The sequence below is a fragment of the Dryobates pubescens genome, chromosome 42 (genome assembly GCF_014839835.1).
Source record: "Dryobates pubescens isolate bDryPub1 chromosome 42, bDryPub1.pri, whole genome shotgun sequence".
Taxonomy (NCBI): domain Eukaryota; kingdom Metazoa; phylum Chordata; class Aves; order Piciformes; family Picidae; genus Dryobates; species Dryobates pubescens.
Window position 1 is genome coordinate 1,511,962 of NC_071653.1, and position 14,838 is coordinate 1,526,799.

At 46.9% G+C, this 14,838-nt stretch overlaps 1 protein-coding gene and 1 pseudogene across 1 annotated transcript; one reads left to right on the forward strand and one right to left on the reverse strand.

Annotated features, from left to right (window-relative positions):
• LOC128899279 (zinc finger protein 271-like) overlaps window positions 1–14,838 on the forward strand; it is an 83,375-nt pseudogene that overhangs the window by 38,797 nt on the left and 29,740 nt on the right.
• Window positions 5,955–6,887, reverse strand: LOC128899254 (olfactory receptor 14A16-like). Its single transcript, XM_054177636.1, has one exon. It carries the CDS (start codon window positions 6,885–6,887, stop codon window positions 5,955–5,957), a length of 933 nt encoding a protein of 310 aa, XP_054033611.1.

Genomic DNA, 14,838 nt, shown 5'->3' on the forward strand with positions numbered 1-14,838 from the left:
CGGAGCAAAGGAGACCAAGTTTGTTACTGGATCAAGAATTGCGGCTCCTCGCTCTCCCTTCCATTGTGAGTTTGATATCAGGAGTGTCGTTACTCTAGATCCAACTAAAATGTTCACACCATTATAATTACCAACATTTTGTGTCAGTGATTCCCCACTGGATACCCGAACCTAAACACATTGTAAATAAGTTTATTAACGTTTGGCATGGAAAATTGTTATTAATAAATTAATCCCTTCTGTTAATTGATCATCCCGCTGATCAAGCGTTAGTAGCCTTATTTTTTGAATTAATTCAATTTAGTCGGGGAGCAGTGTGATGCCCTGGAAATCCATGAGGAATTAGTTTGGGACCTGCTGAGCCACTTGGACACTCACAAGTCCATGGGACCAGATGGGATCCATCCTAGGGTGCTGTGGTGGGTTGAAAGGAAAGGCCCCACTTTCCCTCCCCCACTAAGAAGAAGGAAGGGAAAAAAACCCTAGCCCAGCCTGTGAAAAGTGAAAGGGAATGCTGTATTTACAAAGCAATGCTCAGCAGGGAAATTATGTACACAAATATACAGAATTTTACAATATGTACAGAAATACACAGCAAAGAAACAAAATCAGAAACCAGACCCCCGACAGAGGGGGCTTCCCCCTGTGTCCCCTTCACACGCCCTACCTCCCTTCTTCCCCAAAAAGGAGTAGAAAGAGGAAAAGGGGTAGTTAGCAAGGCAGACAGAGGCCTAGGTACAGGGGGTTAGTATCTTATCTGTTATTTGGCCAGAACCCCAGAAGCTGTCAGCTAGAAGGGAGGTGAAAGGAAACGAAACTAAACGAAAGTTCCAGTCACTCTGGGTCTTACGATCTCACTCCCCCAATAATTCACCAATGAAATTTGTTTAGAATACAGAATATTTATAAACATTCAGCCAGAGTGCCCCTTCCTTAAAGGCACAGCCTCAAACAGTCACAGGTGCTGAGAGAGCTGGCAGATGAGCTGGCCAAGCCGCTCTCCATCATTGTCCTCCAGTCCTGGCTCACTGGAGAGGTCCCAGATGACTGAAACTGGCCAATGTGATCCCCATCCACAAGAAGGGAGGGATGGAGGAACCCGGAAACTACAGGTCTGGCAGCCTGACCTCAGTGCCAGGGAAAGTGATGGAGCAGATTATCCTGGCGGCAATAACTGCGCACCTGAAGGAGGGCCAAGGGCTCAGGTCCAGCCAACATGGATTTAGGAAGGGCAGGTCCTGTCTCTCCAACCTGATCTCCTTCTATGATCAAGTGACTGCCTGGTGGATGTAGGGAGGCCTGTGGATGTGGTCTACCTGGACTTCAGCAAGGTCTTTGACACCATCTCCCACAGTAAATTGCTGTCTAAGCTGTCAGCTCGTGGCTTGGACAGCAACACTCTGAGCTGGGTTAGGAACTGACTGGATGGCTGAGCCCAGAGAGTGGTGGTGAATGGTGCCACAGCCAGCTGGCAGCCAGGCACCAGTGGCATCCCCCAGGGATCAGTGCTGGGCCCCATCCTCTTTAACATCTTCATTGATGATCTGGATGAGGGGGTTGAGTCAGTCATCAGCAAGTTTGCAGATGACACCAAGTTGGGAAGAGATGTTGATCAGTTAGAGGGAAGAAGGGCTCTGCAGAGGGACCTTGACTGACTGCACAGATGGGCAGAGTCCAATGGAATGGCACTCAACAAATCCAAGTGCCAGGTGCTGCACTTTGGCCATGGCAACCCCATGCAGAGCTACAGGCTGGGGTCAGAGTGGCTGAGAGTTGCCAAACAGAGAGGGACCTGGGGGTGCTGATTGACACCCGCCTAAACATGAGCCAGCAGTGTGTCCAGGTGGCCAAGAGGGCCAATGGCATCCTGGCCTGCATTAGGAATAGTGTGGCCAGCAGGAGCAGGGAAGTCATTGTACCCCTGTACTCTGCACTGGTTAGGCCACACCTTGAGTCCTGTGTCCAGTTCTGGGCCCCTCAGTTTAGGAAGGACATCGAGACACTTGAACGTGTCCAGAGAAGGGCGACAAGGCTGGGGAGAGGCCTTGAGCACAGCCCTGCGAGGAGAGGCTGAGGGAGCTGGGATTGTTTAGCCTGGAGAAGAGAAGGCTCAGGGGTGACCTCATTGCTCTCTACAACTACCTGAAGGGAGGTTGTAGCCAGGGAAGGGGTTGGTCTCTTCTCCCAGGCAAGCAGCACCAGAACAAGGGGACACAGTCTCAAGCTGCACCAGGGGATGTTGAGGCTCGAGGTGAAGAGAAAGTTCTTCATTGAGCAAGTCATTCGTCATTGGAATGGGCTGCCCAGGGAGGTGGTGGTCTCACCACCCTCAGTGTCAAACATTTCTTCCTTCTCTGCAGTCTGAATCCTTCTCCTTTAGTTCAAGCCATCACCCCTTGTCCTGTCACAAGAGGTCTTGCTTAAAATCTGTCCCCAGCTTTGTGATTGGCCTCTTTAAGCACTGAAAGGCCACCAGAAGGTCTCGCTGGAGCCTTCCCTTCTTCAGGCTGAACAAGGCAAACTCTCTCAGCCTGGCCTCACAGCAGAAGGCTTCCAGCCCTCCCAGCATTGCTGTGGCCTTCTCAGGCCCCTGCTCCAACAGATCCATGTCTCTCCTTTCCCACATCAAAACAGCTGAGCACAGGTGGCCTCATCACACATGAGTCAAGACCTGCAAGGCCCCAGACAACTGGACTCCTGAACTGGAGGAAAGAGACAGGAAACTGTGGTTAACTCCCCACAGAAGTGGCTCAGAGCAGTGAGCAGTAGGTCAGGGCTGGGAGGATTGCCAGGTGCTTACCCACCAACACTCCGCTAGATCAGTCTGACAGAGTCTCCCTCCTTTGCATCCTGCAGTGCCTGAGGGGCTGATGCTAGCCATCAGATTGTCACTGCCTGCTTGATACAGAAGCATTTTTGTGCTTTCATTGACCACATTTGGTGCAGGGAGCAGTAGGATAGCTCAGACACAGGCTGGATTAAAGGAGGACTGACATCCATTGCCTATCCAGTCATGGGCAGGACTGGGTTGCTCACTGTGTTTGCCACCAAGAAGAACTTCTTGCTCTGCTGTTGGCTGCAACCCAATAGGCATTGAGTGGTGCAAACATCTACCACACCTTGACATAAGATGGTTCAAGCTGGCTGCCAGTTGTTATGGCCTGTAATGGCTTTTGTCACAGCCATTGAAGCCATCCCTTGTACACAGTGTTATCAACAGGTCAGAACTGGGAGGAACAGACACTGTAGCTTCATTTATCACACCCACATTGACTCAGGCTGCTGTCAGAAGCCTAAGGAGTGTACTGAACCAGGGCAGACCTATTGGATGGCCCTAACTCTGGGCATAGGAGGCACCAATAGAAGCCAGGCCTGCCCAAAAGGGGACCCGTGGATCTGCTTCAGTAAGCTAGGCCAGTGGGGCCTTAGTGACAATGGAGGGCTTCAGGGTGAGGCCAAAGAACAACTGGCACAGAATATGATCAAAGCCTTAAAGGCATTCGTGTCTAAACCATGAACTGGAAGTGAGGTGAGCACACTGCAGAGAGAGCTCAAGGAAAAGTTACCAAAGGAACTGGGACTCCCTTTTGTAGGCAAGAATTGATTTGTAGATCTAGCTGAGAAAGTGACAGAGAACTTAAATGTAACTTCTCCCGGGCAGCCAGCACCAGAACAAGAGGACACAGTCTTGAGCTGTGCCAGGGGAGGTTTAGGCTGGAGGTTGGGAAAAAGTTCTTCACAAAAAGAGTGACTGGGCATTGGAATGTGCTGCCCAGGGAGGTGGTGGAGTCACCATCACTGGAGGTGCTTAGGAAGAGACTGGATGGGGCACTTGGTGCCATGGTTTAGATAGTGTTGGGTGATAGGCTGGACTCAATGATCTCAAAGGTCTCTTCCAACATGGTTTATTCTATTCTATTCTATTCTATTCTATTCTATTCCATGGAAAGGAACCAGCTTAGATCCTTACCAAAGAATTAAATGGAATCACTCAGTCATTCCAGGTAAAAAAAGGAAGACCTCAGGAATGGGCACTGCCATCAGACACTATGGGAGCAGAATGCCCAGAGCAAAAGGGGAGCTCTTTTGGTAAATGGGTAGGAGAAACCCCCTGCAAACAGACATTAAGATACAATGGTACCCACTCTGCTTGGTGGCCTGAAGACCCTTTATGGGACTGGTCCAGGGAGAAAGCTAAAAACTGTATGAACACCACTAACAGTGACATGTTCAATGGTTCAGGGACAAATCCACCTCATGGAATATGAATTGCCTCAAAATTCTGTGGCATCTATAAATTGGTGGAAAGCCCCAGATGGATTATTTTGGCTTTGTGGACAAACAGCTTATCCAGAACTACCAGCACACTGAGGGGGGAGTTGCACATGAGGGATCATCCAGCTGGGATTTTTCTTGTTACCTCTTCTGGAAAGCAATGAATTGGGGATCCCCATTTTTGAAGACTTGGAGGGAGAGGAAAGATCTTTCAAAACTGGGGGTGGTCAGGTGTGAGGTGATGATGAGTGGCTGCACCAAAAGAATAACAGAGACCTATGGAACTGCAACCTGGGCTCGAGAGGGTAGCTGGGGACATGGAACTCCAATCTATGCTGAACAGAAGAATTCCATTACAGGCTGTGGTGGAACTCAACAGCAATGAAACTGCCTTGGGCCTGGTACTATTAGCCAAACACCAAACTCAGGTGTGAGAGGCAATGCACCAAAATGGCTTCTCCAGACTATCTGTTAGCTGAGGAAGGAGGTGGATGTGCAAAGTTTAATCCATCTGATTGGTGCCTAAAGATTGAGGACAATGGGGAGGCAGCAATAAATAGAGCCACCAACAGCAGGAAAATAGCTCATGGACCAGTCCAAACCTGGCAAGGACTGGAATGGGACACATTGCCTTGGTTGCCTGGTGGGCCATGGGTCAAACGAGTGTCATTTTTCTCTCTTTGTGCAACAGCAGCTCTAATCTTTCTACCATGTCTGATACCCTGCTTTGTATGGCTTATCCATCCTGCAGCCAGGCAGGTGCAGGTTGTAGCCATCTCAAGTGAGCCAGAAAAGGCTACAAAAAAGCAGTCTGATGTATCTGCAAATAAGACCAACATCAGAAATGAGCCAAGAGGAAAGGATTAAGTTAATGGGGAATGAATTTTGTAAAGACAATTATTAAAGCAAGAAGAGGAGGGATTGATGGGATCAAAAGGAGGGAGTGTCCTTACAAAGGAAGAATTGGCTAAGAGGGAGTTGGAAGAGAAAGGGAGGACGCAGACAGTTCACCTTCTCTATGTGTATGCAAATCACAAAGGGGCCTCTGCTAAGTCCCTTCCCTTGAACCTTGCTGTAAATCAGTAGGGGTCTGTCCAAAGATAGCAGACACTGAACACAGCCTGAACTGCTGAACTTTTAGGCCAGAGCACAGGCTTAACAGACTACTGAATATTAACTTCTCCACCCAGAGAAGTGGAGAACCTAATTCAAATGAGCATAGGATGTATGAAGCAGGGAGGGTTCGTGTGAAGGGAGACATGGAGCAGGGGTTTCGGGAAAGACTAAATCCTGAGTCCCTGAGCCAGTGGGGAAAGGGAAAAAATCTAGGATGAAAGGGGAGCTGTGCCTTCAGCAATGAGAGAGACCCCACAGGGAGTTGTCCTGTGGACTCTGCCTTTATTCAAATAAAGTTTTACCAGACTCCTCTGTCTCTGTTATGAACTTCTAGATGGGAAGAATTCTTCCTTGCATGTTGCACACCCAGGGAGCACAGCTGCTCCTGTCTGCAGTCTCTGGGTCACAGCAGACAGGCCAGCACTGAATCAGAAATGGTCTGAAGAAAGACTCTGGTGGGGAAACAACTTTCTCACAAGGGTAACAGCACCAGCAGCAGCCAAACAGAGAGAAACCAGACTGAGAGTGACATCAGAACTGCTCTGCAGGAGAAGGCAAAGAGTTTATTGCTTCTGAAAGCATCGAGGGATACTTTTCCTCAGGGCATCCTTGAGCTCCTGGTTCCTCAGGCTGTAGATCAGAGGGTTCACTGCTGGAGGCACCACTGAGTACAGAACTGCAAGCACCAGATCCAGCGATGGGGAGGAGATAGAAGAGGGCTTCACATAGGCAGGGATTACAGTGCTGACAAACAGGGAGACCACAGCCAGGTGAGGGAGGCAGGTGGCAAAGGCTTTGTGGCGTCCCTGCTGAGAAGGGATCCTCAGCACTGCCCTGAAGATCTCCACATAGGACACCACAATGAACACAAAACAGACAAAGAATAAACAGGCACTGGCCACAATAAGCCAAAGTTCCCTGAGGTAGGATGTGGAGCAGGAGAGCTTGAGGATCTGGGGGATTTCACAGAAGAACTGGTACACAACATTGCCCTGGCACAGGGGCAGGGAAAATGTATTGGCTGTGTGCAGCAGAGCATAGAGAAAGCCACACGCCCAGACAGCTGCTGCTATGTGGAGACAAACTCTGCTGCCCAGGAGGGTCTCATAGTGCAGGGGTCTGCAGATGGCAACATAGCGATCGTAGGACATGGTGGTGAGGAGGAAATACTCTGCACCAAGCAAAAAGAGGATAAAAAAGACTTGTGCAGCACATCCTGCATAGGAGATGTCCCTGGTGTCCCTCAGGGAATTAGTCATGGATTTGGGCACAGTGGTGGAAATGGCACCCAGGTCAAGTAGGGAGAGGTTGAGGAGGAAGAAGTACTTGGGGGTGTGGAGGTGGTGGTCCCAGGCTATGGTGGTGATGATGAGGCCATTGCCCAGCAAGGCAGCCAGGTAGATGGTCAGGAAGAGCCAGAAGTGCAGGAGCTGCAGCTGCCTTGTGCCTGTGTATGGCAGGAGGAGGAAGTGAGTGATGGAGCTGCTGTTGGCCATCTGCTGCCTCTGGGAATGCCTAAGAAAGAAAAGAAAGCAAAACTTGATGACAGACTCCTCTGAGAAGAAGCACTGCAGGGGGCACAGCAATCCCCCAGGTGAAATGGATTTGCTGTCTGCTTTGTTGTGGCTGAGGCTGCTGTGAGGAGCAGGAGCTCAGGCCATGTGCTGCCAAGGACTCATCTGGGCTATGCTACACTGGAGCTACTGTGCCCATCAGGCTGTTGCCTCTGCTCTGCACTTTCCCCTGTGCTGCCTTGCAGATGTTATGCCCAAATTGGCCTTTAGAACCCCGCCAGCTCTCTGTGCTCTGAGGAGAGCAGGGCAGCACTGCTCCAAAGGACAGTTCTGTGAACTCTTCTCTGTCCCAGCCCAGAGGTGCAGCTATGAGAGACAGAGCAGGACACAGCCTCTCCTGAAGAGAATCAAAGGACTCTGGGAGCAGAGTGCTGACCCCCAAGGAAAGGCTCAGCACTGCCCAGTAGCCTATGGCAGATCTGGGCCTTCCTGGGGGCAGCTCCAAGCCCAGCAGGAGGGGCAGAGCAGTCAGGGATCCTGGAGATGAGATGTTCTAAAGAGTCATTGCCCAGCAGAAAGCACCCAGAGACATCTGCAGAGAAGTACTGAGATGGCAACCTGAACACAGCCTCCCCCAGGGCAGCCCACCTCTCTCCTGCCTGGAGCTGTCCCTGCCAGGAAAGGCTCAAGAGCACCTCAGACTCACCCTGTCTGGAACTGCAATGACTTCTCCTCCAGTGAGCTCTCAGCAGACTCCCAGTCCTGGCCACCTTGAAGCACTTTCTGCTTTCCTCATCACCCTGAGATGCCCTGGCAGTGCCCTCGGCCCTGCTGTGCTGTGCAGAGGAGCTGCTCCTGGCCAGAGCTCCATGCAGCCCAGGAGCCTGGCCCAGCTCAGCAGCAGATGATCAGCCCAGGACATTTAAAGGAGCCCTCTGGTGGCTTTGGTGACAGGTAAACCACAGGGACTGAGAGGAAGCTGATGAAACCTCTCCAGAAGTCAAAGTTAGAGTCAAACTCTGAAGTTTCTTGTAGTGTTAATTGGTTCAAAATCAGATTCAAACTCTGAAGTTTCTTCTACTGTTAATGGGTCCCAGAGAAGCATACTGGGAAAGGGTCTCCAGGGTCTGGTTAGAGCAGGAAGACACAGAGGGTTCAAGGGAACCTTCACTGGAGGCACTGAAGCATCTCCAGGCTGTGGTGAGAGCAGAGAACTGAGGCAGTGCTGACAGGTCAGGACAAGCAGCTAAAGGTGGCTCTGCTGCTGAGGAAACCTGGAGGGGTTTCATTGATCCAAAGGGCCAAGCCCTCACCCCTGGTCCCTAGCAAGGCAGATCCTGTCCTTCCCCTGTGGCTCAGGGCTCTAATTCACCCTGTGAAATCATTTTTATCAGATGCTTTGTACAATAAAAACCTCTCCAATTAGCTGCAGTAACCTTGGCAAGAATTAGAGTTTCAGCAGTATTTAATGAGCCCCATGGAGTATTTGGGGCTGATTACATCATCCTTGGGTACTGCCGGGAGACTCTGCCAAGGTACTGCCAAGAAGCCTCTCAACAAGTCCAAGGCAGAAGCAAACTCCAAAGTATCTTGAAGCACTGATTGGCCTCACTGAGGCTTGTTACTGACAAAGGCTCCCCAGGGACTCCTTAGAGCAGCTTGTTAGAGGCCAGGATTGCAGGGAGACAAAGGCAAAGTGCAGGGCAGAAAAACTTGCCTTTGGTCTAGGAAGCAGAAAGGCCAAGCCCTGACCACTGCTCTTGGAATACAAGAACCTCAAAGCCTCAAAGCCAAGTTTGTCCTCACAGGCCTTGTTGACAGAGGCAAGTGCCAGAGCCAAGGGGACAAAGCCCTTGGTCCTGTTGGGCCTCTCAGCCTTGCCAGAGCCCTTGGCCATCCCTACTGCAGCCTCTCCTACACTGTCCCATGCCTGCAGCTCTTTCCCTTCAGACTGCTGTCACCAATCTTGCTTCCCCACTCAGCTCTCCCCCTGCCATTTCCATCCCTTCCCTGACCTGTCTCAGCTCTCCCTGCCATTTCCTGACACCTCTGGATGGCCTCACGCATAGCAGCTCTGCCCTTTGAGGGATATTTCTTTGGCTCTGAACCTTCCAAGCTGCACTGTGTGGAGGTTTTGGTCTCTTCCCACTCCCCAGAAGAGCTCCATCCTCTCTGAAACCACCCTTCAGCCATGTGCACACTGCTGTGGAAGTGCCCTGAGCCTCCATTCACCAGGCTGAAGCAGCTCAGTTCCCTCATCCTCTCCACAGAGATGTCTACCCCCATCCTGGCAGATCTCCTCTGCAGTTTCTGCAGTTCCTTGCTTCTCCTTCAGACTGCAGAGCCTCACATCCAGACACCAAGCATCCAGATGTGGCCACAGCAATGCTGAGTCCAGGGTGAGGAAAACTCCTGTGTCTGTGTGAACACATTCCTCCTACCACAGCCAGCTGCAGTTGGCCTCCTTCACTGTGGTCAGGCTTTACTCCATTTTATTTGGAATGATTCCTCCCAGACCCTGTGGTGCCTCTCTGCCTGGGGCAGTTCCATACTAACAGGGACCCATTTTGTACTCGGAAGGGTTTCAGTCTGTCAGGGAATGTGTAAGGTGATACAGTTTGTACTGGGAGCACTTCCAGATTGTTGGCGATGGAGATTGAAGTCAATACAGATGACCGGTATGACCTAGTATTGCTCCTTTATTGTTCCAGTGTTGTACAAGTATAGTGCAAGTATAGCATTGTATTGTGCTAAATTAGAGCTAATAGGGAGAGCTAATAATATAGTGAGATCTATTAATATTGCATATTAAGGGAACCTCTACAGCTTATATAGACTGGGAGAGCATCATTGGCATAGCTTCATTGGCTCCCCACAAGTGACCACACATTGTACTGTTATAGATTATTGGTCACACTACTAATGACACGCGAGTTTGTTGATGTAGGTGTGTGTCCTGTTATTCCCAGATAACTCTGTGTTTATAGCTACCAGTGCCCTGCTTTAGTTACATGCTGCAGGCACAGCACTGTTTTGCTACACTGCTAGCTACTTCTGCACTTATGCTGAGCATGGCCTACCACCATGTCATGCTCTAAGCCTACACTGCCAGATTGCTCACACTGCTTACTGCCACCATTGCCACAAATCCCCCTTTTTGTTTTTGTGAGCAGTCTGGACATGGGAGTTGTTCCCGTCCCATACAAGATACTCTTTGCATACACAGAAGCAAGGAAGTTAAAACTAAGCTGTATAGCAAAAGGAAAAGGTCTGTAGCGCAGCGTGTCTAACAGACTGATGTAACCCGTACAAGGCACAAAGCTTAAGTTGAGCTAGTTAGAATGTTCTAACAGAGCTGGCATAATACAAGGTGCATAGAAAATGACAATTTGAGAACACACAATATGCTTTAACCACTTGGTTTTTTTGGTTGATTTTTTCTTGATATATATTTTTAACTATTTTTTCTTATTGAATTTTATTATTTTTAATTTCTTAATTTTATTTTTTAATTTTAATTTTTACTTTAATTACTTTTTAAAAATGTCTTTTAGTAGTTTTTCTTATGTTAATTTTAAAAAATATTTTAAAAATTAATTTATTTTTAAATACATTTTTTAAAATTTTTGAGCTTATACTTTAAAAAAATATTTTAATTAATCTTTTGTATGTTTTATGTAATCTATTTTTAAAAATTTCTAATATTTTTATTTCAATTTTTTAAGAATTATAATCAGTTTTGTAAATTTCTTAATTTTTTCTTTAATCTATTTTTTCATTTTTTTATTTTATTTTGGTTTGGTTTTATTAGTTTTATTTTATTTTTTAATCTAATTGTAATTTTTATTTTTATTTTTTATTATTTTTATTTATTTTTAAATGTTATTGTTAATTTTTTAAAATTATTTTTTAAGTTAAATTTGTAATCTAATTTTTAATTTAATTAATTTTTAAAATATGCCTTTTTAATATTTTTTCTTTTTTTGCTATTTTTTGGTGTAGAATTTTTAACAATGTTTGGGGTAATTTTATTTTTTTAATCTGAATTTTTATTTATTACTTATTTATTTATTTATAATATTTTATTGATTTTTATTTAATTGTTTTATTATTTGTTATGACATTTTATTTTGTAATCTATTTTATGTATTATGTTTTTTATTTCATTTAAAAATATTTTGGTTTTTATTTTATTTTTTGTCTTTCTTTTTGTTTTTTTAACCTTTTTTGTATTAAATTTTTTGTTCTTAATTTTAATTTTAAATTTAAATAAAATTATTGTTGTTGTTTTAATCTAGTAATCCATATCTGAATAATCTTTTTTTTTCTTTGGCTAATTATCCTTACGGTTTTGATTTTTTTAGTTATCCTTATGGGGGTTTGTTTTTTTTGGTTTTTAAAATTATTATTCTTTAAAATTGGTTTTTATTTTAAATATTATTTTATTTTATTTTAGTTTTAATTTATTATTATTATTTTGTTATTTTGTACTTCATTTTTTTATTTAAGTTTTTTGTTATTTTTATTGTATTTTTGTATCTAATTTGTAATTTTGTTTGGGTTTTGTTTTTTTTTTCATTTTAACTTTTTTTATATACTTTTTTTTACTTGTTTTGTATTTTTTCCATTTTTTTTCCTAATCAGTGTCTAAGAAGGAAATAGAAAGATGTTACATTAATTAAGGAATATTTTTAAAACCTAATACCTATTTTCTACAAACCTTAACTATATTACCTGGAGCTCCTTTGCAATGCTGAGGCACACAACCAAGAAGGTTTGAACCAAAAGAAAATCTTACAATGTGAACTCATTACTAAGTGCTTACACCTTACTATAACTACTATGTACTAAGTACCTGTAAATACCAAACACTATTCATTATGCTTACTAGTAAAGCTTAGCAAAACTCTAAATAACAAATCTCTGAAAGACATTAAAATCAGAAATGGTGAAATCAGCACTGTTGCTTCAAATCAGAACAGAGCTTTGGTAGACTAGAGTCATACCAGAAAAGGGGGGGGCAGAGGGGAAAGTGGCCAGTAAGGTATGGCCTAATTGCAATTGTTCCTGCACTAGGGTCTTAACAACTTGCAGCCTAGAAATGGCAAGCTCTGATGTGGTGTTAACAGAGTATTTGCCACCATATGTGTGTCATATGGGGTTAACAAGTGTGCTGAAAACAAATGCTCAATTACAGCAGCTGTGTATCCTGACTTTAACCCATAGGTAGCTATGGCTTGTTTAGCTTCTTTTAACATTTTCCAGTCCAGAGATTGCCATATTCTTTGTCGACCTTCTAATACCACAGGAGATGCATGTACAGGAAAATCTACAGATTCTCCATCTATTACTGCATTTCTCACAATACCTTTCCACCAGCACAGCAGAACAGTTCCCTGTCCCTCCCACCTCCCGATCCTTTACACGTCCCCTTGGAATTTGATTGTAGCCTCCGTGATATCATCTGCTGATAATGCCTGGCATCTGAGAGGCAGGGTGGGTAGTGCAGCTGGAGCCGCTGGGGGCAGGGGGTGGGGCCGCTAGGGGGGCCACTGCTGGGGCTGTTGGGGCCACTGCTGGGGCTGCTGCCGTGGGGGCTGTCACTGGAGCCACTGGGGCCACCGCTAGGGTTGGTCCTGCTGGTGTCGATGGTGCGTTGGTCGGGGCTGCCGGAGCTTGTGGGGCCTGCTGGGGCTCATGGGAGGGGTGCAGTCATAAAAATGCCATAACCACAAGCCTCCAAGCGCTCCGTTTTTCCTAAGAGGAGCTGCAGAACAGAGTTGGCGCTGTTTGGTTTCTCAACATCGGTCTTTTCGTCTTCTGAATCTGAGCCATCGCTGTCAGTATTAGAGGAAGATGTTGATGGTGGGGATTGAATACACTGACCCACAGGTTTCGCTGCCTTTTTATGGCTTTTTGCCTGCTTGGGACAAAGGGCAGTGGTGGCATCTGGTGAACGCGGTGTGGTCACCAAGATGGTGGGTGTGGAGTCTTCTTGCATTAATTCTTCATGCGTAGTGACCTCCATCTTGCCTGTGGGCATCCCCTCAGTCAGGTTAGAATTTGCCTCTGTTGCTACTGAGATTTTTTCTTGGACTAGGATGGTAACAGAGGGGTCGTGATTCGTGCAGGAGGAGAGGTGGCAGGTAACTGAGATTGTGACTGTGGCGACGAGGCTGATGCCACGGCGGATGATGTGGGGTGGGGGCGGAGGGTGCGGAGCCTTCCGAATCTCCCTTTCTCATCCCGGTTACAACCAACGCCGCAGCGAACGCATCGAGAGCAGGTTTTTCTGCTTTCAGAGACTGCAGAGTGTCTGTGACAGTTCACCACAAGGTGCTATAGCGAGAAGCCCCTTTTGAGCCTTTAGGCACCTCATCCCACAGCTGGGCTCCAATTTTGTCCCATGCTTCAGAAGTAAAAGCTTCATTTACTATGGGGATAATCCCAGGCCCAGGCTAATAGCCCTTTTAGAGTCCCAGAATCGTAAGTGTATACCTCTCATGGAGAGGATACTTTGGAGAACTTTCAGCACAGCCTCTTCTTCTTTGCGGAGTGCTTCCCCCATGCCCTCCCTGGCCACTTCACCTGATCCTGGTGAGATTCACTTCCTTTTCTGAGTGCATGGTGCTTATTTTGTCAGCACCGGGGCAGTGCTGGTTCGAGCAGCTTTCCGTCCCTCTGGGAGCATACCTCTTATGCTGAGTTGAGCAGCATCGTAGTACAAGGATCCCATCATGAGTTCAGGTGTGAGATGTCGGCGATGGAGAATGGAGTCAATACGGACAACCAATATGATTGAGTATTGTTTGTTTATTAAGGGAACCTCTACAGCTTATATAGACTCAGAGAGCATCGTTGGCATAGATTCAGTGGTCCCCACAAATGACCACACATTGTACTGTTATAGATTATTGGTCACACTACTAATGACATGTGAGGTTATTGATGTAGGTGTGTGTCCTGTTATTCCCAGATAACTCTCTGTGTTTATAGCTACCAGTGCCCTGCTTTAGTTACATGCTGCAGGCACAGCACTGTTTTGCTAAGCTGCTAGCTACCTCTACAGTTTTAGCAGCTGCAGATGCCCAGAGTGCTCTGACACCATCAAACAACGAGGGGTGGCACCCATCTGGGTTTCTGGTGTGACAGGAGGATCCCCACACCTGGATGTGTTGGAAGCTGAGTACTGGGATGCAAGCCACAGTTTGCTTTCACTTGGAGGCATGGAAGGAGTCACTGGACTCAGATTGCCCCAGAGCTGGAAACACAGCCGCAGCATTTGCAGCATTTGGAATGGGCATGGACTGATCCAGACTGTGCTGGAACAGAGTGCAGCTGCAGAGCCCCTGCAGTGAGCAGCCCTCTGGGTACTGCAAAGCCACCTCCTGTGGAGTGAGAATGGACAGTGCCTGAGGTGTGCTGCTGGTTGCTGCTGGGCATGGTGCAGATGGCACAGAATGAGGGCTTGGGAATATCAAAGGTTAAGCTGAAAATTTGCTGCCATTACTCCACACCACCCCGCCTCATGCCACCTTCCCAGGGACAGTGCTGGCTGGAGCAAAGTACTACAGGGCCTGAAGTTCAGATGGCAACATCAGAGGCTTCCTGTTGTGGTTGCTGCTGTTGGGTTCTGGCTCTCAGGTGCTGGTTCTTTGCTGAGGGGGAGGGCTGCAGGGGTTTAACTCCTGGCTGCTGCTGCTCACTGCTGTGCTTCTTTCTGCAAACAGCCTCAGGTCAGTGTGCATTATGGGATCTCCTTTGGATTCAACTCTTTTGAGCTTATCTCAAGTCCTTATCTCAACCCAGAGGGTTTTTTAGTTCCTGTGTGTCTTTTTTCCCTCCCTTCTGTTTTTTGGGGGAACAGGCAGCTTAACCTCTTCTCAGCTCTTCAACCTGTTCCAGCCCCAGAGTGGAAAGCCAACAGAAGCTT